The sequence below is a fragment of the Eurosta solidaginis genome, chromosome 2 (assembly GCF_040869045.1).
Source record: "Eurosta solidaginis isolate ZX-2024a chromosome 2, ASM4086904v1, whole genome shotgun sequence".
Taxonomy (NCBI): Eukaryota; Metazoa; Arthropoda; class Insecta; order Diptera; family Tephritidae; genus Eurosta; species Eurosta solidaginis.
In genome coordinates, this window is record NC_090320.1 from 15,183,557 (window position 1) to 15,209,713 (window position 26,157).

Below are 26,157 nucleotides of genomic sequence, written 5' to 3' on the forward strand. Positions count from 1 at the left end.
CAAGCTTTCTTAATATTTTATGTTTATGTGTACTATTATGTACATATGTATGTACAACAACTACACCTGTAGTCAAAATTTTCTTAGGAGCTTTAAAATATAACCAAAAATGTGAGAAACTTTTGACTTCCTTAAATTTTCGGCCTTTGTTGCTTGTTTCTAAAACTCTACACATTCGGCTGCGTCATCTTCGCTTATATTTTGGCGCACATAAAAATTTAAAATGTTATTCCTATAAAATTGCATAGATATAGGTTACTAATTAGAAAGACACGTAGACATTTGACCAAAAACAGTAAATACAACAAACCATGCAGAAATTTAGCGGTGGAAATTTAGAAATTTAGTGGTTACTCGCCAAGTAGGTGTTATATTGATGAGAGCGAGAGCATGAGCATCCCATTAGGAAATTAAAGTTAAAATTGCAACATGCAGAGGATGCAGTTATAGCAAAAAGTTTGGAAAATTTCATTTTTGATTCAGAAATAGTTTGAAATATTCTAAAGTCCCTCAAATGTCGCAAGAAAAGAGGCGATCACTCGCTTAAAAACACTTATTTCCGAAACTAAGACATTTTCCGCAACCGGGGAAATACAAAATGTTTAAAACATAAAGAGCCGACTTAAAAAATTAAATCATAAAGGTACATTCAACTCAGTTTTTTTTACTATTTCGCTAAGTTTTTTTAACATTTATTTTTTGCAGTGCTGATGTTGATTTTTTTTTGGCTCAGAAAAAAGGAGTACAGAATGAAATTGTTACAACTTTTGTTAAAATAGTTTAAAAAATTCGTATTTTAGTTAAAAGTTATTTAATACAACATATCCAAAAAGGTAAAAAACCCAAACCTAAACATGTTTGGAAGATGAGCTACATATGGAAAGGCCGTCATAGCTGTTGCATTTCCTAATCGTAATATTTCTCACAGCGAACCTTGACATTTTTGTGACAAGCTCGCGCAGTGTTTATTCATTGCTGTCTCGCTAACGACTGACGATGGAGAGTAATGCGGCAGTTACGCACGAACGTACGTAGAAAAAACGTGTCAGCTGACACGACCTATCTTATGAGTGTGCAATGTAAACGAAAACTCACCGACGTGCAACGCCCGTACGTACGTAGCCCGGAACGTAGAAATCAAAACAATTTTGATTTTTTCCGTAAGAACGTGTCAGCTGATCGCTCTCTCACTAGACAGAGTTGCCTAGTAAACTTTTGTGCGCTAATTTTTGACCGTTTGCACTTTTATGCAAAAACACCTAATTAAAGTTTGAAAAATTGTGAAAATAATTCGAAATAATTATGTAAAAGTGCAGATTATAAATATGTAATCTATTTATACTTATTTAATATTTATTCCGGCCTTTTACAATATCAAAAATTAAATTGGAAAAAGTTGATGTTTCCATAAGCATGCATGCAAACTGGTCAATGGCAACAGTGCTTTGTTGTAAACAATACACACACAAATATGTTATGTACATGTACACAGACGCACACATTGATTCCTACGGGCTTGACAATTCGGTCAAACGTGCTTCGTACGACAAACGTCCGTACGTACGGCACACGTCGGTGGGTAACTGCCGCATAAGAATATAGCGGCAGTTATCCACGAACGTACGTAGAAAAAACGTGTCAGCTGACACGACCTAACTTATGAGTGTGCGATGTAAGTGAAAACTCACCGACGTTCAACGCACGTACGTACGTAGCCCAGAAAGTAGAAATCAAAACAATTTTGGATTTTTCCGTAAGAACGTGTCAGCTGATCGCTCGCTCACAAGACAGAGTTCCCTATTAATATTTTGTGTGCTATGTTTGGACCAATTGCAGTTATTATACAAAAAGGCCTAATGATTGTTTCAAATTTTATTGAAATATCCTAAAATTATTATATAAAATTGGAGATTACAAATAAATGAACTAGAAATTCTTATTCAGTATTTTTTTCTGCCATTTGCACCATGAAAAATTGTAATTCCAAAAGTTGATGTTTGCATAAGCATGCATGTAAACTGGTCAATGGCAACAGTACTTTGCTGTAAACAATTGACACACAAATATGTTATGTACATGTACACAGACGCACACGTTGATTCCTATGGGCTTGAGGGTTCGGTCAAACGTGTTTCGTACGACAAACGTCCGTACGTACGGCACACGTCGGTGGGTATCTGCCGCTTATGTGTGAAGCAAGTCTGGCTCAATTGAGCTATGGTGCGCCAACCACTGGTATAGATGTTCATTAGGCTGTGTTCATATTGGTGGCGCGATACTAGCAAAGTGTCGTGATTCAAGCTGCGAGTTAAGCGAATAGTGATGCATTATACACTTTCAAGGTTATGGCTTATTGACAATGTTATTCAGTTAAATGCGTTATTACAATATGGGTATCAAATTGATAGGTATTTTACCAGCTATTAATAAAAAGTAACAACTCGAAGCTTTCTACCTTGATGTTGTAGGGTTTCTACTTACCCTCAATTATATATGATCGCTCTCTCAGGCACCCAGTAAGTTATTTTGACCACGAACATATCAAATCAGTCACAGTTTACTGTGTCATCTACTGCACTAAGTTCAGGTTTACTGCGTTTTTTACTGCTAAATCGTTGTATTTTTAGCTTCCCTGCAGCGAATATCTTTCGTTCTAAGCTAGAACTACCACAAAGTTGGAACTAGTCCTAATTCTGCCCTTTCGCAGTGCTTTCAACTGACACATTAACATTGTAATGTCCTACGAATAGGCCTTTAGAATGCGTTATAAACTTCCTCACTCGTAGGTGGTTCTGACTCATTGAAATTAAATACTAAAATCTCAATCCTATGCGCTGCTAGCATAACTGTGGCTGCCAACTGTGCCGCTACATATCCGATTGGCAAGAGCTCGGAAGTACTCCTTAAGCTGTGGTACGAAAAAGTCGCGTTGCGTGACTATTTTCAATTTTTCTGCGAATCGCCTGTGCCATTTATTGCTACTCAATCGCAGCAAAAAAAAAGTTGAGTTTTTCATGGCATAGTTTAGATTTGTTCTTTTAAGAGGACATGTTCTGAAGGGAAGTCAGCAGCTAGTGATAAAAATGTCTGGTTCTGAACTAAATTAAATAACTGCTAGTGCTATACTAACTAGATTTTCTCTAGTTTTAAAATTGAGAGTTTTGGGTTTTTTATTTCATATTTAACGTATGTTTGGTAAAATAAAACTAAAATAAAATAATTAAAAAAAAAACTTAAGTTAAAAAATTTTATTGAAAACAATATTTACATTCAGTAATAATCACACTAAAAGATAGAAAATAGTTAGATAAATCTTAGCTACTAGTCATAGAACTCCTCATCAATCTAGGGCGTTGATCAGAAAAATAAATAAAAGAGTTGGGCGCGTGAAATTTCTAAAAACGTGAGGCGTAACATAACCTAATTAAGGTTCAGTTCATCTCACTTATGCATATATGAAAATATCATTTATAAAGATGTAAGCGTGTTTATTTATTTTTTTGGTCAACGTCCTAGATTGATGAGGAGTGTGATAACTAATACCTAAGACTTGCCCAATTATCTATCTTTTAGTATTATTCTTACTACTACTATTATTAGCAATACATACCGAATTCAATAAAATCGTTTAAATTTTATTTATTTTATTCATATATCGCTTTCTCTTCATGTATGTTATATGTGTTCCAAATATGAACCAAATCGGACAACAAATACGATTTTTTGAAATATTTCGATCCATGCGCCACTTATTGGAGTTTTTTTTCTTATTATTGCATTGTCATCGGGTTCTGAACTACATTCCAAGTTTCAAGCTTGTAGCTTATCGGGAAGTTACTTAAATTATAATTACAAAATTCGTTCACAACGGCCGGCCGCTACACAGAGTCAAGCTAAATAAAACCGTTCTACGACTACGTCTTCTTTCCCTACACTTTGAATCCTTTCCTACTGATATTTCAACTGGTTCGGAACTACCGCAAAAGAGGATAAAATCATACTACATCTTAGCAATATGTAGAATTTCCAACCGGTTCGGGAACAAAAATATAGTAAAAAGAACAAGATCTTTGCTGTAAATCTTTACACTGTTTCGGAACTGTCGTGCCAATAAACCAATATAGTTAAAAAATGGAAATATTTATCTAGATCGGAACTATAGAAAAGGTAAAAATTTCCACCGCCTAGGATATTTCCATATTAACTTCGACAGTTTACAGCATATAGAGATAGAAAGCAACTAGACTAGTGGTTCAGAGTGTACTAAAAGACCATCAGTTTTGAACTAGAGATATTCCCCACAGGGTGAGCCTTCGTTTGCTTTTTCGGTTATTGGTAAGCGCCATTCCGAACAAAAATGCTTTTGCCACTCTCGTTTTTTATTTATTTTTAACAAGAGTTGCCATGTTATTTCAAATATATAATTGTTCATACACATTTTTATATGGAATCAATAATCTATAAAATGTTTTAAAATTATTAAGGTAATAAAATTAAAAGTTTCGTAATTGATTTTCATAGAAAAACTCTGTTGAATATTTATACTTCAACGCTCATTTAACGCCAAGTAATTTGTATTATTATTGTAGGATTGTTTTATTTTTGGCTGCGTGATGTTATTGTTTTTGTTTATGATTGCTGATTGTGTTATTTTATAAAAAAAATGATTTGTTTTGTATATATATATATATGTATGTATGGACGACTTTCTACTTGCTTACGCCAATATGAGGAGACGCATTCATAGGCACACACGCACACATATGTATATCCAACAGAATTTTAAACGACAGCGTACGCCAGACGTATTCTCCTTGCTTTTCGCTCGCAGCACCAAAACAATACATCTAATTTTATACTCAGGGTGCTTTGCACACAGGGTATATTAACTTTGATTGGATAACGGCTGGTTGCACAGGTATAAAAAAATCGAGATAGATATAGACTTCCAAATATCAAAATCATCAGTATCGAAAAAAAAATTGATTGAGGCATGTCCGTCCGTCCGTCCGTCCGTCCGTCTGTCCTTTAGCACAATAACTTGAGTAAATATTGAGATATCTTCACCAAATTTGGTACATATGGACCCAAAATAGATTGGTATTTAAAATTAGCGAAATGGATAATACCCACGCCCACTTTTTATATATATAAAATTTTGGAAAACACAAAAAACCTGATAATTTAGCAAATAATACACCAAAAATGTTGAAATTTGACATGTGGACTGATATTGAGACTCTTAATAAAAATTTTGAAAATTTTTTTAAAATTGGCGTGGCACCGCCCACTAGTGATAAAATCCTTTTTACAAATATTATTAATCATAAATCAAAAATCTTTAAACCTTTTCGTAACAAAATTAGGCAGAGAGCTTGCCTTTACTATAAGGAATGCTATGAACAAAAATTTACGAAATCGGTTAAGGACCACGCCCACTTTTATATAAAAGATTTTTAAAAGGGTCGTGGGCGAATAAAATAAGCTATATCTTTGCAAAAAAAGAGCTTTATATTAATGGTATTTCATTTCCCAAGTGGATTTATAACAGTAAATAGGAAAAACTTCAAATTTAAAAAAATGGGTGTGGCAACGCCCCTTTTATGACTAAGCAATTCCCTATGTCTCGGGAGCCATAACACGAAGAAAAATTAACGGATCGTAATAAAATATTTCTAGGAAAAATGGACGGGATCGGCTAAAGACCACAGCAACTTAGATATAAAACAAGTTTAAAAGGGTCGTAGACTAGAAAAATAAGCTATAACTTAGCCAAAAATCAATGATATTTCACTTATCAAGTTTTATTGTAAGAGGAAATGGGGAGACATTTTTTTTAGATATGTAGAAAAGTAATTTATCTGAAATGAAATGTACACTTGAAGCTCACGCTGAGTATAAAATGCTCGGTTACACCCGAACTTATACACCTTTACTTGTTGTTGCTGCATTTAATTAAAAACGTGACATATTTCGCTAAGAGAATAAATGCATTTATATTTGCTGATTTTTCTTTTTTTTTATTTTATTTTCCGCTTTGAAGGAGCGGAAATACGAAAAGCACAATGAGAAAGGTCACAAATGAGTGGAATACGTATCCATACTTATTTATTTATGTGTGTTTGAGCTGGACATATATTTTTCGGTTGCTGTAATATCACACACTCATAACTCATAAACCTACATTCCTGTGTATATATGTATAAGTAGCAGTAATTGTATTGTATTCGCCAAATCAGTACAATATTTCATAGCTTCGGGTTAAGTTGACCACCACTTTCGATTATTTGTTGGGGGTTACCGCAAAATTTAATTAAAAATCATATGCATTATAAGTAAACAAACAGATACAAAAAATGCAAAAAAATTCGATCGCTACAATATGTGATTGTATTCACACAAAAATATGTTAATTTGTCCATATGTTTTCGTACTGTAAAGTAGAAATATGCCGTATACGAATGCGAACACACATCAGGCATAAGCAAATGTTTAGCATTGAAATTTGTAGATAATGCGAATTCAGTGGCATTCTATTTTGGTATATACTCATAAGCCTACCATGTTAGAGTCATCAGTGTCCTTGGCCAGACAAATTTAAAGTAATCTACTCGCAGCATATACTTTTTATTTTTCGGACTTTTTTCAAAAAAGTCCACAAATAAATATTACTTTTATATTTAAGGACAGAATAAAAGTGCGGCCGCATAACTAAGAACCTGCTAAATTTTTCATTGTAGTCAACTTTGTATGACAAGCCGTCTGTGGTCCGACTTGGCCTAGTGAAAACCGAGCATAAAGGTGGAGTGCAATTAACGAAGTAAGGTAAAGATTTACTTTAAGTTTAACTGGTTTCGAAATTTCGCAGGAAACGAGATATAAGAAATGTATATAAAGGAATACTTTGGCGGACTCCACAATGTAGGCGAAAGTAAATGTAAGAGAAAGTAAATGTAAGTGTAAGTTTAGTATGTGTGAGTGCCATGCTACAAAGGGGGAATACAGAACAGAAGTGTTAGTAAAATCACTACATTTTAGTTGAATGTTGGAACAATACTCGTGGTAGAGTTGATATGAGCAAATCAAGACGAGGAAGGAAAAGCTTTATTGAATGTGTGTTTTCAACTTTTCTTTCGATAGTAATGGTAACACAGTGCTACAGTGATTTTGCACTTTTCAAGTGACATAGTGTACGTTGTAGGCCTTGACGAATATATACAAAAAAAAAATGTGCGCACTCTAAAAATCACAACGTCGTCATGTTTTAACCGATTTTCGATCGCTTTATGGAAAGAAGAAGATTCAAGCTTTAAGATATACATTTGTTTAGACTTTGTTTAAAAAAATTGCGACATTTTGCAAAAGTTATCTAAGATTTAACACTTTTTTCCCCGTTTTTCACAGTTTGACGTGTTTTTATCATACGTTACATAAAAAAGATGTAAAACTGTAAAAAACGGGGAAAGAAATGGTAAATCTTAGACAACTTTTGGAAAATGTCCCAATTTTTTTAAACAAAGTATAAACAAAAATACATCAGCTTATAGCTCGAATCTTCTTCTTTCCAAACCCGTAAAGCGATCGAAAATCGGTTAAAACATGACGATATTATGTTTGTTAGAGTGCGCGCAGTCGGCGGAAAACAGTGCTTAGACAATATCTTGAAAATTTGGGGATGTTAGACAATTTTGAAACACATTATCATAATGTACTTGTCAAGGCCTACAACGTACACTAAGTCACTTGAAAAGTTCTTTGAATTTTTTTTTTTCGCACTGTGTAATCGGTCCGCTTGCCCCGGACCCGGGGTTTCTGAATGGGCCCGCGATTCAAAAGTACTAAGACATTTTTTTTAATTCTGGAGAGGCTTTAGTTGTTCCATGTGCAATTTTTAAGCCGAATTTCAAAAGCAATGAATATCTGCATTTCGTTTTAATATTACAGTGAAGTGTGAAAAGGCTAAAATGTGTGTTAGTTGGTCGCTGGTGTTTGAAAGATGCGCCAGTCGATTTTGTTCAAACGTGGACCAGGGTACCACTAGAATGTGTTTATAGAATATGGATAACAAATGAAAGCTGTTGATTAGTGCTTTAGCAGAGGGTAATCTTCATACCGCTGGGTGACTAGGGTGTCGAGGTATAGGTAATATTCGATTTAGTCGCATCAACCTGGCAAAACTGATAAATATGCATGCGAAGCCGAAATAGAGACATGAATTAATAATACCCACATACCTGTTTACATACGTCATATTCGATTTGCCTGAAAATTGGTATATAAGTTTGCCTACTATCCTTTTTTCTGACCAGATATGGACTGGGACTGGGATTAGAACTAGGACAGGGAGTGAGACTCGGAGTAGGACTGGAACAAAAGAGAAAGACCGAGAGAGAGATAGAATGAGACGAAGATGGCGATAGATGAAGCGAAAAAGATGGAGGGAAGAGTGAATAAAAGGATTAGGAAAAAGTGAAGAGTGGGAGGGCAGAGTTAGACGGAAAAAGCTTTTTAAAATGTATGCAAGTAGGCCAAATTTAGGGCAGAATAACCGGGTCTGCTAGTATATATATTGGGGCGGGTCGATTTAAAAATCGCTCATTGCTCTGTGAAAATCGTATTCCAGGGATCAAAATAAGAAATTTTGCCGAAGAAACCATACCTCTAAAACGAATTCTGATGTCCCCCCCCCCTTTGGGTCGAACTTTTGGGTAGGGGCAATTTCAATTCTACCTGCTGTGTCTTGTGGTGGCTTAAAAAAAACAACACAAGCAATTTTACGACATGCAAATGCATCACAGTGATGCCTTGGTTTTAAAAGGGGGTTATAAAAACGCTAATTTCTAATAATTTTTTTTAATTTCTTTTCTTTTACTAAGTTAAATTCATTTTTTTTTTTTTACATATGTTCTGACTAAATAAATTTCTAAAGAGAAAAATAAACTCCAAAAAGAAAAAACATAGGCATTTCAAAGTGGGATTTTTCAAAATTTGCCCCTACGACCCAAAGGGGGGGACATCAGAATTCGTTTTAGAAGTATGGTTTCTTCGGCAAAGTTTCTTATTTTGTTCCCTAGAATATGATTTTCACAGAGCAATGGGCGATTTTTTTGCCTCTCCACAAATCGACCCGGCCTAATATATATATATTCAAAAATTAAATGTGTAACTTCTGAACAATATCTAGATAATATCTAACTGAATGGACTGGCTAGTCCGTGAAGATCTCACACTGAACGTGTCCAAAGCGTTTTATTTTTCGATAACATATCAAAGATTTTTCGAAACGTATAGAGGACTTTTCTATAAGAAATTTGTCACTTTTCGATTAAAAATTTGTGACAATATATGTATACCTTTTTCAGTTCAAATCGATAGCCATTCGATAACACGCGGATAATAAATTGGCAACGCTCTGAAAACAAGTCAATAACTTTGATATCAAGTCGATAAGGTTTCAATTTTAAATGGACGCCTTGCCTTGTCCTGGCTTTGCATCGATATAACATATATAACATATCATTTCCAAGTACTACGCTTACGTTTACACGCGCTTTACGTTTACAGAATGGATTACCCCATAACGTGAGAAAACACATTTATGCATCATAAAGTTATCGACATCGTAAAAGCAATTGATTTTCCGCAATATATACTTTCTTTTGTTTATCCCTGTTGGAAAATATGAGCAAATAATTGTTCTTCACTCGACATTATCAGCGAATTTACATATGCAAATATCCCCAACTAAACTTGGCACACTGTGGTTTGTAGCTGAAAATACTTAATGATGTAGCTTAGAAGCTGCATTACCTTAGCATTATCTATTTTACTTAAAAAATAATAGATTTGAAGGGATGCGTGCAACTTTGGCGAATGTGTATTAAATTCTTTGATATTTAAATTTTATAAAATATTTCCCCATATACTTTTTCACCAGTAATTAAAAAAGTTGTATAACAATCCGGCAGACTTCAGTACATACATACATACCCACAAGTAGTTACATATACATACAACTAAAAGCAGAGTAGATAAACTTAGGATAAAAGAAGTCAGTAGACCGGAGACAAACAAAATGGTTGATAACCGTTTATAAGTAATGTTAAATCTTCAACTATACATAGATAATATAAAAAGTAAATACCTATATACGTTTTAATGTTAACACCTTTTGTTAGCTTTAATTTACTTAAGTAAATGTCTATGTCTACAATTGATACACCCTATGTCATATTTGACTATTTTGCTAGTTGTCAACAAATTGTCTGCCTCTATTGCTCAAATTTGAAAATAAAAATATTCTATTAACTGAAATCCCTACGGGCATCATCATTCATAGCCCGCTGTGCAAAGTTTAGATGTGCCAAACATAATTGGTTGCGTTACTTCACGCTAGAGTCACATGAAAATATGCATTGATATGCATACACACATACTTAGTTGTTATTGCGGCAACTAAAGTTTAAGTACAGGAAGTGTTCATTTCAACAGCATAAATGCATAAACATAGCAAGTCACATGAACTCACATACGTGCATACACAAGTACACATACATATTTGCAAATATAGTGTGTCATATGCAGAATATGTATTTCCAAAGTAACCAAAATCTGTAAATAACTTTATAGGCTTACATTCAAGCAAACTTTCTCACTTTCAACCTAAGGTAATGCACACATACGTAATGTGGAACATTCAAAACTATCTTCATATGTAAAGGTCATATATAGCAACATATCATTTATCTACATTTTAAGTGCACCTTAGTGCGCTATCTGCTGTGGTTGTATCTTTACTCCCTTGGTTATAGTAAGCTTGTTACAGTATAAGTTCGTTGCTTGTTTGTATATATGTACACCTGTAGTGTAAATTAGATAAATGCCAATGTCGCTAATTGAATTGCTGCCAAGATTTTACTTCAAATAAATTTTCGCAATTATACAACGCTTGGGTTTGAGTATTAGGCACAAGTTAGTAGAGTGAATACGCTTAAGGGTTTTTATATTTCTTAAAGTTCTGTAAGGGTAACCCATTTTTTGACCCGGGCAAAATGCAAATTTTTATAATAATGGCCTACTTCTGGTTTTAAAACAAAACTTAAGAGTTTACAAAGTTAAAATATAATTTTTTTTTTTTTTTTGAAAAATCAGGTTTTAAAACCAAATAAAAAATTTTTAAAATAGAAACTTGTACACACTTTTTCTTTCAATCAAAACCGAAAGGCTTAAGCATTGCTGGCAATCTTCCAATAATAAATTTATTTCAGGAAAGCGCTGCATGTCATACACTCTTTTGGTTTAGATTATTTTTGGTCAGGCTTCGTGATATGGGCTATGGGCTTTCTGACTTCGGGCACACAAGCCTTCTTACTAGGTTCGACTGGGGCAGAGGACCACTTAACTTGTTCACGGATGGGTCGAAGTTATACGGAAAGGTTGGTGCGGGTCTTTTGTCAAGAGCTAAATAAAGCCGCAAGTTTAAGTAGGCTGATCAGTGCAACCTCTTCCAAGCGGAAATTGCTGCATCCTCGAGTCAAGCGTTAGGCGGACACCACCTCTTGCATGGTAGCAGGATCATTCTTGCAGGAAGTGCATGGCAAGAGGTCTGCCAAAATTATTGCGTACACTAAGGGTACACTGTGCCTTACATTACCTGCTCACGCTGATCATGTAGACTTGTTTCTTGGCTTTATTTCAAATTTTTGTGCAAATACTATAAGCGTGAGCTTTTTATCATTTTTGGTTGCTATACTCGAACCCTTCTCTCAAGGAATGACATGACGCTTATTGTGCTAGGCCCTCTCCAATATCAAAAGTAAGAAACAGAGGGTCTTTGCTTAATTCCTCTGTACGACACGCACGTATCTTGCTCTGGAATTAAGTGTGTGAGTACATAACTGTCGAGATAGCTTTTGCCAATACCCTGTTTTAAAGTCTTTATTTCAAATGCTTTGCACATTCGCTCCAAATATCATACGATTATTGTTCTTAGCTCATCTGGAGCTGTTTTTCTGGCAAAGTGAGTTGTTTTTCTCTTTTATACAAACCCGATAAGACTAAATAGATCATGTCGTAGCCGATCTTTAACATCCTAAACAAGATAGCTTTCCAAGGTGCTAAATATGATTGTGGTCACCATAAGTTTACAGCCAAGATACCTTCACCTTTCCTGCCCTCGCTGTTGATAAAATGTAACCAAGCAGAGGGAGTGTTTCTCCGCTAGCTGCGTATCGTCAGTGAAGATACTAAAATGGAAAGAAGAGCACGCAGTGAAAAAATTGTAAAAAAGGAAAAATTGACAGGAGCACAAGCTGGTGGCTGCTTAAAATAATCCACGACCTTGTGACCGATGGTAAGACTTACTTAAGTAATATAGAGCGGACTTTTCTCGCAACCAAAGAGTGCATGATATGATGAACTGTATACCGGAATCCATGTTAGAGGGATATATAACAAAGGGCTTCGTCCGCATGAAGAAAATTAAACTTTAAATATGGTAATGTTGTTCCAATTTTATAGTTGAAATGCCGAATTAGTCCCGTAATGATAGCGCAAGAAAAAAGGATACCAAAACCATTCCGAAAATAATCACCCTGAAAAAATATCCAAAATTAACTGGGGTGATACCTTTCTGAAATACCTTTAAGTTAAAAAACGGCAACAGGTTTTGGATACAGGACATTTGAAATGCGACGCGATTTTAGCTCGAACTATGACACTCTTATGGAAGTAATTAAAACCATATCAAGTAAAAATGGAAATGCTAAAGCTAGAAATGAAAACTATGAATGAAATATCATCAACATCTAAATATTCGATAAAATAAGAGCTGCTGGTACAATAAGTGCGAACCATCGATAGCTTCCAAGCTCCACTTGGATTTGTGTTATTGGCCCTTGCGAGCTCAATGCGTTTCAGTTATTTTCCATTGGTAGCTTCAGTCACCACTGCTAAAGCGATATAATTACTTAATAACATAATGCATAACCCTTTATCGAGCTTTTGGGCTCAGTTACAAAATAACGCACACATCTACGTTTGTGCTATGACAACCAAAGCTGTCACCATTGTTAAATAGAGTTTTCGATTTTCTGATTAGGTAGTTGAAACGATAAGAGGTTTGAATATACGGATGCTCACATATTTTCACACGCACATGCATATTTGCTGGTTGTTAGCTGAAAAAATTGTGTTAACCAAACTGTTACCGCTATATACAAACATACGCATATCAACATTTCGTCAGCTACAACTATACATATGGTTTGTATGGGAACTGCATATGAAAATAGAGATCTAACTTTTTATATGTACATATGTATATGTAGCAGTGTACACATATACAGTTGCGCATATCCATTTACATATGCACGTGGCTTATGCTTATTGATAATCACTTACAAGACCTAACCAACCTGCATATTTAATAGCCAAGTATGTAACCAGTTACACATACCAACATACACATACAAACAAACAGCACTGCACTTGAGCTTTGGTGTCCATGTCACCCGAGGTACTAATTAATCTTGTCTACAAATGCGTGGAAATTTAATAATGAAGCATATTTCTGGGGTAGATTTATGAGTAGAATGCAGCCGAATAGGTAGAGAGAGATAGACGGTGGGAGAGATGGAACAGCATCACACACACACAAATATATTTGTATATAAGTATAATCAAATTGTACAAGGTAACGTACGATTATTATTACGAACCGCAGCTGTAGCTTAACGTAGTTGTGGTGAGTAGCTACAAACCATATCTACATTTGTATAGGAAAATAGATGCACCCACATACAAATTTGATAGATGATGTGGTTTAGATTGCGATAGTAGGTAGGTATGTATGGGGATTTATGTAGATTCATTAATTTATTTATAACAAATGCAAGAGAATATTTGTTTTACAAAGAAATTTGATTTTAAATGATACGCAAAAGGAAGAAGGGTAGAGGGGACGATTGGATATATCGCCACAAACAGAGCTAATTATAAAAGACCTGCGTTAGTACCAGATTTGATAAAATCAGCAGGCACTTGAGGAATAGTCTTCTCGCATAACAGGAGGGCTGGAGGCTCAATATCAGGAGCCGTGTATCCAAATAGCGCCCGTAACGCGCGTCTTTGCCTGAATAATGCTAAAATTGTTTTCAAACGGGAAGCAAAGCATAAATACACCCATATGGCTTGCCCTAGCACTATCAAGGGGGACCCCGTTTGGAGAAGTGTTGAAATGCATTTTAGACGTAAACTTTTCCATCATTTAATTTAGACTTTCGATAGTATATGCCATCGCAATACCTCAATACCTAAGCTGTAGCGGAGCTTAGTACTTGCAGGCGGAAGTGAAAAGCTGGTAAAGTGCATGCATAGACTCTCATGCAAAATATGTTTAGACTGACGTTTGCAACCAGGTGCAACTTGATCTTGCAAACCATGTTGTTGAGTATCTTAGATTAGACGCTATTAGCATGCCAAGTAAGCGACGGAATGCCAATGTCAACGGACTGAGCATATCAAAGCCATTTCAAGCCTGGATAGTCTAATTTCTCGTTATCGGGTTTCGAAAAGAGTTTTACATCCCTAAAGTGAGCTCTTTGTATGTCGGTATATCTGTCTTTGAGCTCCAAGCAAAGCTTGTATGGCTCAGGCCTTCAACGCAACCTGTAATAGAATTGAACTGCTGATGTTAATGAAATGATTAGTCCTAACAAAATTACGGCGCTTTTAAAATTGTGGACCGGAATAGAACGCCAAGAAAGTGAGTATTTGATGAGAGCGATCTTCTTCCTTTTAGAGAGCCTCTTCCGTTTAGAAATGTACTTCGTGTCAGAGGCTCATTTTCCAGGTGAAAGAAGAAATGACGAAAAGGCGTATTTGTTGTTGTCAAAGATAGAGTACTTGTAGTTGCCTGTGCTCTGTTCGAGACTGGTTTTTGGAGTATATGGCCGATTTATAAAAAGCCTATCTCCAAAATTGCTTAGACAACTTGTTAAACGGCATATGTCCATGTACTCCAACGGAGTGCATTTATATATTAATCTCGTCGCTTTACGGGTACCCTAACTAAAAATGAACTTGGAGCAAGACTTACAGCTGTTGCGGTTTTCCGAAAGGTTTAATCAAAATAAAAAACGAAGCACAATAAAGTTGTTTTTCGCTTATAATTTCTGCATATCAACACCCCATAATCAACTTATCTGTACAATTTCGAAGCACAAATCCCCCCCCCCCCCCCCCCCCCCCCCCCATACCACAAACAAAGTAGCATTGCGTTGATTACGCATACGACATATTGTGCCATACAAACATATCACATCACACTTCCAACCAGCAAAAGTGAGATAAATAAACCAAAGGGCATGCATATCATTGACCATTTCATACAACTGGAGTATATGAATTGTCATCGTATACTGGAATATCTATACATACACCCAATCGTTTATGCATATGCATATCATATGACACTTGTGCGATTGCGTGTCGTGTCATATGTCAACATAACATTGCACCTCGCGCTAAAAATGTCAGTTTTCGCAAACAACCTCGAACTATATCTATACTGAAATATGAACTCTTGCACACCACCGTGCACTTATTACGCATTTTGCACTTGAAAAAGAAAATAACAACAAATACATATGTGCAAAGCATAGTAACAACTTCAGGGCATATCATATGATGTGGTATGCGTAGCTGTCAATATTTACGCCAAACTAAAGGTTGAATTTTATGAATGAGTATACAAAATATTCACACATAGTAAGAGAGAGATAAACAAAAATAATAACAATGACTACAGCAACAACCATAACAACCAAATTAGTACCACTAATAGCTACCGCATTCATAATAACCGCGCGTTGTTATTTATAACCGCAATCATCACACATATATACATAGATACATACATTCATACAACTTTTATGATCATATGATTGCTCACACATTTGCCCTGATTACATTTCTCCACATTTGTACACATATGCCTCCATTTATATTTCACGAGGTCAACCACTTTGGTGGACAGATTTAATGACAACGTGCAAATGTTTCATAAATGTTTCATCCGTCAAAATGTCATATGGCTGTGGGTAATGCAGCATCGAAAATATGTGACATTTTTTATGCGGATGAAGTCACGCTTTGAAAATTGCTATGAAATTCGAATTTTGGGGCATTACTTTCAAAAATAAGCCTAAGAAGGAATGTCAGTATGCAGCGGCGCTTCTAAGTTCGAGTCAGATATCAGAGTTACGATAATTCCAGATGCAGTTATACCACGTTACCTTGAGAGTTTTACCCTAAGCTATCTCAGGTCATGTAACGTTAAGCCTTTGCAGGCCATTCACGATAAAAACCGATTGAGATAAGGGCTTTTATTGACGCCTGTCAATAGGAGTAAGTTTTGAATTTGAATAGAAGTAAAATTTGAATAGTCACCTCAAGATCACTGTGTCTAGTATTATATCCGTATTTATTTCGGAAGGAAGATGAAGTAAGACTTGAGTCTACACATGCAGTTAAGCTCAAGTTTTTGACTTTATATATTCGCAATCCCGCACCTCAAATCATTGCCTCCTTAGCTAAGCTTAGCAATAAGCTCAAAGGTGAAATCAAAACTCCAAAAAAAGGTAGAAAAACTTACGCAGAAAGCTTAGTGGTCGTATCTTATATCTTTTGGTCTAGAATATATTTTCAACATTGCATTCATTTCCGGAATGGATTGGGTGCAAAGAGCAAAATTATAAATCCTCTACATGAATTTCCGATTAAGGGTATGCGAAAGACTTTTACAAAGGCTGAGTTAACACTCACACATAAATCAATCACCAAAACCAAACCAAGGTGTGCGAAAAGCAGCAGCTTTCCATACCACGAGAATGAGAAGCAAAAGAGAAGGGTGGTCCAGCCTTTTACAGTACGCGGCGGATGGAGTAGTTGAGGGCAGAGGGTATCGGTAGACTTGTGATCGGTATCCATACTGCAACAACTGTACAATAGAGGAGTAGCAGTGTGTAACACATATTGGCTGAAAAGGGTGGAATGGCGACCAAATATGTCAGCGAATACGGTGCATTTGGTGAGCAACAACAACAACAGTTGAGCCAAGTTGACCCAGTTAAGGCAGTGGAGGGACGGAATGTGTAGCACTAGCTAAGAAGGAGAGGTGGGGCGATATCAAATCGGTTTTAGTAAGCATGTTAAGGCCATAGCCTATACTTATTTATATATAATTTATTCTTACCTTTGCTTATGCGTGCCCGTTTCCTTATCAGTCTACAAATAAACTGCTAAAACTCATAGACACTGGACCATTTCATCAATCCCATATTTGCACGATAGCATGAAGAGCCGGTAAAGTGATATCCAAGTCAAAATTACTGGATTCATGGGCTACAGCAAGGCAATTGTACTAAAAGAGCTCTGCCGCCTCGCAACCCTTGACTAACACTTAAAGCTGAAGCTCTGGGGAAGGGCTTTTTAGATAGCATCGTGACTGTAAAGTGGAGGCTTGAAGATGCCTGACCACTCATTCTCGTCACTTAGCTAGTCGTGAGGAGTGAATATGTTACCTTAAGGAATAAGACGTTCAATTTCTCGAGCTCACCTTCGTTGTTTATGATTATAAAATAAAACTCCATTTGACAGCTGTGAACTTTCTTAGACTAAGTAGGCAACTGAAGAGTGAATGCCTCTTTTGACATACAAAAAACATGCTCTTTAAGCATCTCATCATACCTGTATTGAAATACGGTCCAGTCTCTTATAGGATAATGAAAGATATAGTATGGCTATTGAAATACTCTAGAAAAAGCTTCTCCTAACATTTGATAGCTCATTCTATGATGCCAACGATAGGTTTAAAAGGATGTTTTATAATGAAGAAAGTATAGCGAATAAAAGATACGTCTTGCAATGTTAACAGCTTAAGATGCTACGGCCTATAAGATCCTTTTATTAATACCCAATTTCGGAGGTAGAGCCAGGACGGCACCACCACTGAGTTAGGAGAGACTTCAGCACCATAAGTTGTCTCAGTTTCAGTGATGCACTGAGACAGAGAAAAATTTCCACAACTGACGAAGCCACTCTTCGTTACTAAAGGATATTTTAATTATATACAAATTTTTACTACAGGGTAAGGTTTGGGATACTGTACATCAGCCAACATTTCTTTCGACTTAGCGTAACGTTTACCGAAAATAGCTGCAGAACCAAGTACTCGTGAAGTTTGGTATGTAAACATGCAGGTATAAGTCTAGGAAGCTGCTGTTTTTAAGTTAACTAGAGTTCCCCCATAACATATTTAAAGAAATAATTCCGGGCTATTTGAAAAGAGCTCTGTCGGCTTGTTATCGGTAACAATTAATACCGATTCATCGATAAATTATAGACAGCACACTGATAACTAACTATTAACAACACTACGAGAATACATCGATAACTTTTTTATATTAAATCGATAAAATGCCGATTACAAACAATTAGCAGACCTTTTAGAAATCGATAACATTTCGATAACTTATTGGTAACACATCGATTGCTTTTTAACTTTTCGATTACAAATCGATGAATTTTCGGCAATAAACATATAACTAATCGATATAGTAAAACCGTTAGCAAATTGTTTCTCTCGCACCAACTTTACCACGTAAATTATTCCCACATCGAACTACAGTGTAGTGACTACGGTTATGCTTACATACCATGCAGCATACCAATCCCACAAACTACGCCTTAGCCTAACTTCTATATTCCCTCATATTGCATACCACTTCCAAAGACTATGCTTACGCTTACACTCGCGTTCAGCTTACTTTGTATATCTTTTACGTGGGTTTAATTTTTATAATCAGCTGAGCAGAGCTCACAGAGTAGATTAATTTTGTTCGCATAACAGTACCCCGTAATGGCATAAACTAATCGAGATAGATATAGACTTCTATAATCAAAATGATCTGGGCAAGAAAAGAAATTAATTTAGCCATGTCCGTCCATTCGTCTGTCCGTAAACACGATAACTTGAGTAAATTTTGAAGTATCTTAATGAAATTTGGTGTGTAAGTTCCTGGGCAATCATCGCAGATAAAAAAAATAAATAAATGTAAGGCGCGATACCTTCCGAAGAGATCTAAGGCCGAGCTTCTCTTCCAATTTGCGTCGTACTTCTCTTGATTTTCCCTACAAATTGGCCGGACGGGACCTACATGATTTAATGCCGACTCCGAACGGCATCTGCAAGGCAGACGAGTTTTCACTGAGAGCTTTTCATGGCAGAAATACACCCGGAGCGCTTGCCAAACACTGCCGAGGGGCGACCCCGCTTAGAAAAATTTTCTTCTAATTGAAAAATCTTATTTCTAAAATTTTTGATGTTGCTTTGCCCGGGGTTTGAACCCAGGGCATCCGGTGTGGTAGGCGGAGCACGCTACCATCACACCACGGTGGCCGCCAGCATCGCAGATGTCTATTTAAAATGAATGAAATCGGACTATAACCATGCACTCTTTTTCGATATCGAAAATTTCGAAAAACCGAAAAAGTGCGATAATTCATTACCAAGGACGGATAAAGCGATGAAACTTGGTAGGTGGGTTGACCTTATGACGCAGAATAGAAAATTAGTAAAATTTTGGACAATGGTCGTGGCACCGCCCACTTTTAAAAGAAGGTAATTTAAAAGTTTTTCAAGCTGTAATTTGGCAGCTGAGTATGTAATGTTCGATTACACCCAATCTTAGCCTTCCTTACTTGTTAATAAATACAAACGTACAAACAAGTCTACAGGATATGTATGGGTGTGCTTATAAGGATAACATCTAAATTCCCTTTGACTATTTGACTCTTTGTACTGTTTATTTTATTAACTCAAACAAAGCAACAACAATTTTTTTATCCATTTCAATCTATTTATATCATCGCATACGAATTTAGATTGCCTACTACGCCTACATATGTACTTATATATACATATAGATACATGTTAGTTTGTAATGTTTAAATGTGCGTGAATATTTACGTAAGTCAGTTCACTCATTGCTTGTAACAATATATTGTGTTTACTTACTTGGGCGTATAAATGCGGTTTATCACTAAAGCTGTGCGCATGTATGTGCGTTTATATATGTTTATGGCTTTTATATGTCAATTTCTAATCGTGTGATTGTTTGCATTGTCGCTTGTTTGTTTGTTAACAAGTCGCAATTTCCAATATCAAAGCCAAAGTACGTAAACAAGGCAAATCTCTATCAAAATTAGTACACAAAGATGAAAACCTCAAACTGGACCTAGAAAATAATAACAACAAAAACATTATTAGAAAATAAATAAGGTTGTAGGAGGAATCAATTTGAAACTTGCATATTTGTATGTATGAAGTTGCCTACGCACGTGCAACAATGGGTGTAGTTACGTAGCGACATATGAACTATGACCTTTTCAGATATGTTTTGGTTTCAAAGATGATAGAAACATATTTCATATATACATATATGAGTAGAATATCAGCCAACATCGGTTATCATTTCAAAAACGCATCCTTAGATGGTAAAGTATAAACAACTATCCTACATCCTAAATTTACAAATGAAGTTGTTTGATCTTTTACCTCATAATGATATTTCAAATCCATTTCATTTCCACACGTCATACTAATTTTGAAAAATAAAGTCAAGGGCAGTATCACCGCCTACCTTCACGGATTGAAAGCCATTTATTTTGATCTGTTGGGTACGCAGTTGCTATCAATCCGATTTAAGATTCCTGAGCTATTGCGATTTAAAACAAATCTTCATGTATGAGTCACATAACAGAGTACGAGCACTTCTAACCTTCGCTCAGGACTGGAAAAATTAAAAATGCCTTGTACAGTTTTTCTTAACACAAAATTTTAACTTTAGGGCTTGGAGGTCGTGCTTTTATTAAATAGCCTATAAATACTCGACAGAACCGAGTAACTACACTGCCTTTGTTTCGCTTCCCTTCAATCTCATGTTTGCTTATTTAGTTCACCTGTCCGATTCGTATTTCACCCCCTATTTATTGGTCACTCTTTAAACCTTTTCTCTTTTCTTTTCCCTATTCTTGTCCTTCTTCTTTTCATTTGCACCCTGTCCGATTCGTATTTCACCTTCCTAACTCTTGGTCACCCTCTTAACCTTTCCTCTTTCATTTTCCCTATCTTTGACCTTCTCCTTTCCGTTTTCGTCCTCCTGTTCTCCTGTCTGACAATCACCCTTTGGATACTGCTCTCCCCATCATATTTTATGTTGATATCGCTGTCCCTCGCCACCTTATATTTATCATCATTCCATTCCTTTTTACCTTCTACTTCACTATTTCCCCTTCTCATTTTCATAGTGCCCAAATCAGTGCCCTGTCTATCGCAGCGACAACAGCTGAACAAATATTTTACATAGAGCTCAACAGAGTTCCATTTAAACGAGGCATCAACGCAGCATACAATGCGAGAGAAACGGTTTGAAAGCGATTTTTTATCGTTGATTTACCGATTTCTTCATCGAAGAGTTGTCCGTTCGTTATCGAAAATTTATCGATTTATTATTGAAAAGTTATCGATTGTTTATCGCGAAAATGTCTATATGTTATTTAAAAACTTTTATTTGCTATTTAAAAGTTATTGATTGTCAGAGCATAACCAATTTGCTTTTGAAGTGTTATCGATTTGTTATTGAAAATATATCTATATGTAACGAAAAATCATCGACATGTTATCAAAAGTTTATTTTCAACATATTATCGAATTGTTTTCAATTATTATTCGAGTGTTATCGATTTCTGCTAAAAACATTTTTAAAAACCTTCTGATTTGTAATCAAAAAGTTGTCGCTCTTTTCTCGGAATTGATATCGGCAAATCGAGCTTCGTGAGTACTTGGCATACACGATTTTTGTTTAAGAATTCTCCGAACCTATAATAATCAAAGCGAACCCGAATTAATCTATCTATGATATAATTAGATTATTATAAATATCTTGCTTTTCTTATATTTATTAAAGCCTTCCTGAGGAAGACGCGAATATGTGTCGAAGCGCGTAGAATATAAAATAAACGACCGTTTTTTTTTTTTAATCGGCCGAATATCTCCATAATTTATTAATTAGAACCCGAATTACATCGGCCGATTTATTGCTTTGCATGGTAGAATTACAACATCTGCTTTAACACTGCTCCTTTTTGGAGGAGGTCGAGAAAAATAGAACAAATTCGTAAAATTATTCCAAAACCTAAATGCTTCGTGCCGACTCCAAACATCTCCTGCTAGGGCATACGAAATGCCATCGTTACAATAGGAGCTTTCTTACAAAAAGGAAAACCAAAGCTAAGCGTTTTGTGTTGTCTTCTGGTAACATAATTGAGTAAGGAATTTGTTGGTATCTCTACCCACATGAAGCCACGGTGGCATGCCTTTTCCAATAGCAATTCCGGCGGAAGGTGACCAGGTTAAGATAGTTAGGGCATTAAAACGAAAACAACAAATACAATAAAGTGGTAATTTTGGGGAAAATACAGCATGTAAGGTTTGAAGTAAGTAAGCAAACTCTAGCAGTTCTCATCAAAATAGTTTGAGACATAAAGATGTGTCTTTTTAAAAAAAATCTATGTACCCGTTGTATAAATATATAGGATATAGACATATGCTCTAAATAAAAAGGCGTAACGAAAAAGGCCAATTGAAAGCAAGTTGAGCAAATCTCAGTCGCCGTACGTACTATTTTCTATATTGTAAGAAACGAATGTAAGGCATGCAAACAAGCTGTATATATATATATACATACTTAAGCGTTTTGTCTAAAATTGAACTGATTTCGTACAGTAAAATTGACCCCAACAGTAAGTTTATGTTCATACTATTTTCAAATTTCCTTATTAAAACAAGCTGCTCAATACTGTCATAAGGTCTTTGCCATTTTGACTTTGTCATTGTAACAATACAAATGAAAGAAGTATAGGACTCAAGTTTGTTTAGCTGTGTGCGTGTATCTTTGTTATACGCCTGAAACTATGCTAAAGTTTTTGGTTATTTGAACGGATTGATGAGCAGCAATGTAAAAGAATTAATGCAATTTAGGAGAATGAAAATCTTTCAACAATAATTTCACACAGTCACCGCATACAAAGGCAAGTCTTAATAGTATGCCTCTTTGTTGTGTATAAATGTACAACAAAAACAAATAGAAAGGCTAGTCTAAATATATTTGCATTTCGACAAAACCAAGTATTGGCAAACAATAAAAATTTACTGGAGCAGATTTGGATATTCTTGCATTTTTTTACATTACGAGTATTTTTGTGAAATTTTGCACCAGTATGCTATTAGATAATTATGACACTGAGCCGAAACTAGCCCCGCTGGTTATGAGCTTAGCTCCCTTTCCTTTTTTAGAGGCCTTATATCCAACCGACACAAAGAGCGGAGGTTTGCCGCAGTCTTCAAGCTAGTAACCAGTGACTTTTCGCTAAAATTTCCCATTGATTACTGCGTCATTTTCTTTTAGTATTTGCGGAATGGGAATATCTGCGGTTTTACATCTACGCATTTTGCCCTGCAGTGCAATCATGGCTTTTCCGTGACCGCTGTGTATCGCTCCGCCACCTCCTCAAGGCCAGTAGTATAAAATCTCTTTTAGCCCTTTCTGCTGTCGGGTAGAAGCAGCATTTTTTTTTTTTTTGTTTTTTTTTTGGTGCACTACTTTTGTTAATGCCCGTTTCACTTAAATGCTCCTTTACTTGGATATTTGCATTCTCGCATTTGCTCCCTTGCAGTTGACGCTATGAATATGACAATCTACCTCGCTTTTCCGTTGATGGAATTAGACTTTAGTTCCTCTATTGCGTCTTCCTTACATATCCTAGACACCGTAGTGACCTTTGGTTAAGATCAGATATTGCAGCTGAGTTATTTAGATTGACCTTAAGTGCCTCTCTTCTTACCAGCTTGACAAGTCTTTCACAAACTTTTGTTTTTCGCATAGATTTTAATTTGGATTGATCACCTCCAGATTTTATTTCAGTAAGGATGTGCTTTGGAATTTCGACGTAGGGTTTTCTTCTTGTGCGCTTATAAAGACTGCCTCATCGTGTTACTTTGTCCTGGGACGTGTTTTGTTTTCTTTGCATTTTCTTTCTCTTTCTCTTTTTAAACAGTTTTCGGCGTGGTTCGGTGGTTTTTTTGAGAAATCTCTTTTTCTGTTGACGACGACGAGAGCTTTAACGTATAGTTTGGAGTATAGTTCTATTTTCCACGTTATCAATGAAGCTTTTATCCGCTTTGAAATGACATTTCTTTCCTGCCATAACGAAAAGGATCATAAGTCTTTAGAAGAAACGTCCTCTCGAGTACTTTATTGCCCACCCATATTTTAAGACCAGAGAGTCTTTATTCCACATATTCCAAATTTTGGCGCCCGCTGTACTCCAGGTGCAGTGTGCTGGCATAACTTGCCAAAGATTCACAGACCAAAGTACTGGGATGACAAGCTCGGCTCTTGGCAGTAATTTGGCGAGCCCTTCGAGGGTATTTTCAGCATCAAAACAAAATTAAAAATGATTTATTAGAGTAATTTTGCGTCATTTCTTGGAAAACTTGTGTTGGAGTCAAACTGATTTCCACGTTGTGGCATCTTCAGTGTAATGATTCATTCTCGTGCCTTGGCAGATGCCTTTTGAAATGGGCATAAAACATTTTTTTTTTCAGAGTTAAGGCATTAACAGCCTTAAACTAATTGTGGGACACTAACCACACTAAACCTGCTACTTTATAAGTACCGATATATACCTACATCCACGCGACTATCACAACATCTCGAATGCTAAGTCCAAAATTGTCTTTATCGGAATATTTTTTAAGAACTTCCTATCACATAATTCGTCTACCTATCTCCATTTTTTTTTCATAAACGCGCCATCTCAAAGCAAAATGTATTGAATTGATGGTAAGATCGGTAAGATAGGGCTGTCTTCAAAAACATTCTGAAATAAGGAGTTTTCCAAAATTTTCTTAGATGTGGCGTTTGCTAAACGGCAGGCGAGTTAAGGTGTAATTGCAGTCATAGGAAAACTTTCATAAATTAAATTTGTTATTATACGACTTTCCAGGAAAAAGTCCTTGTAAAACATATTTTTGTAATTCTGCAAAGCAGCAATTGTGTTTACAACTAACGATTAATACCAAAGTTTCGTTACACAACCATAAAACGATACACAAAATATAATTAGGCCTACAGCAGCAATTAGTTAATTACTCGCACTATATTACTCATACGCCATGCCATGTATGCTAAAAGTCTGCTACTTACAGACATACATATGGGGTATTCCATCCCATTTCGACCAATTTTGAACCCGACCCCTTTAGAATTGGCTGAAATTTTTTCTTCTTTTTCTAGCTTACGAAAGAGGTTTTTCAGAATTTTTTCAAATTTTTTCATCCAACTCAAAAAAAAGTTATGAATTTTTAAAAAAACGCCGTTTTTGTTTTCAAAATGCTATAACTTTTTGAAAAATTGACCGTTTGGGATCTTTTTTTTGAATTTGTTTTTAAATGTACTTTTCGGCAAAAATACAAAAAAATTTTTAAAGTTTTTTTTTTTCAAATAAATAAATAAAAAAAAAAAAAATATCGGCCCACTCCAGTGGGGATGATTGCAATATTGATTGATGTTTTTTATGAGAAAAAAAAAAAAATGACGAAATTCGAAAAATCTCGAAAAACTGAAAAATTACAAAAAAAAAACTTTATAAATTTTTTTGTATTTTTTCCGAAAAGTACATTTAAAAACAAATTTAAAAAAAAAAGAGATCCCAAACGGTAAATTTTTGAAAAAGTTGTAGCATTTTGAAAACCAAAACGGTGTTTTTTTTTTAAATTCATAACTTTTTTTGAGTTGGATGAAATAATTTGAAAAAATTCTGAAAAACGTCTTTCGTAAGCTAGAAAAAGAAGAAAAACTTTCAGCCAATTCTAAAGGGGTCGGGTTCAAAATTGGTCGAAATGGGATGGAATACCCCATATACAAAACAAAAATAATAACCGCCATGCAATAAAACATAATGCCTTCATCGAAATTCAAAAAAACTTGCAGGAAAAGGTATCGGCATAGGTAAATTATTCACTGCATGCATACT

General features: G+C 35.6%; 2 protein-coding genes across 5 annotated transcripts in view; both read right to left on the reverse strand.

The window, feature by feature from the left end:
* Window positions 1-20,209, reverse strand: part of DIP-theta (Dpr-interacting protein theta) — a 554,628-nt gene extending 534,419 nt beyond the window's left edge. For 3 of the 4 annotated variants that reach the window (XM_067764509.1, XM_067764512.1, XM_067764511.1), the window contains exon 1: window positions 20,078-20,209. The gene's annotated coding sequence lies outside the window, so the exon portion shown is untranslated. The remainder of the gene's footprint in view (window positions 1-20,077) is intronic. The other variant, XM_067764510.1, reaches the window with a different exon arrangement.
* The window catches only part of GluRIIB (Glutamate receptor IIB), a 176,068-nt gene continuing 170,080 nt past the window's right edge, over window positions 20,170-26,157 (reverse strand). The window contains 1 exon segment of the mRNA XM_067764508.1: window positions 20,170-20,297. Within this exon segment, the coding sequence (XP_067620609.1) occupies window positions 20,287-20,297 (11 nt within the window). The 3' untranslated portion in view covers window positions 20,170-20,286.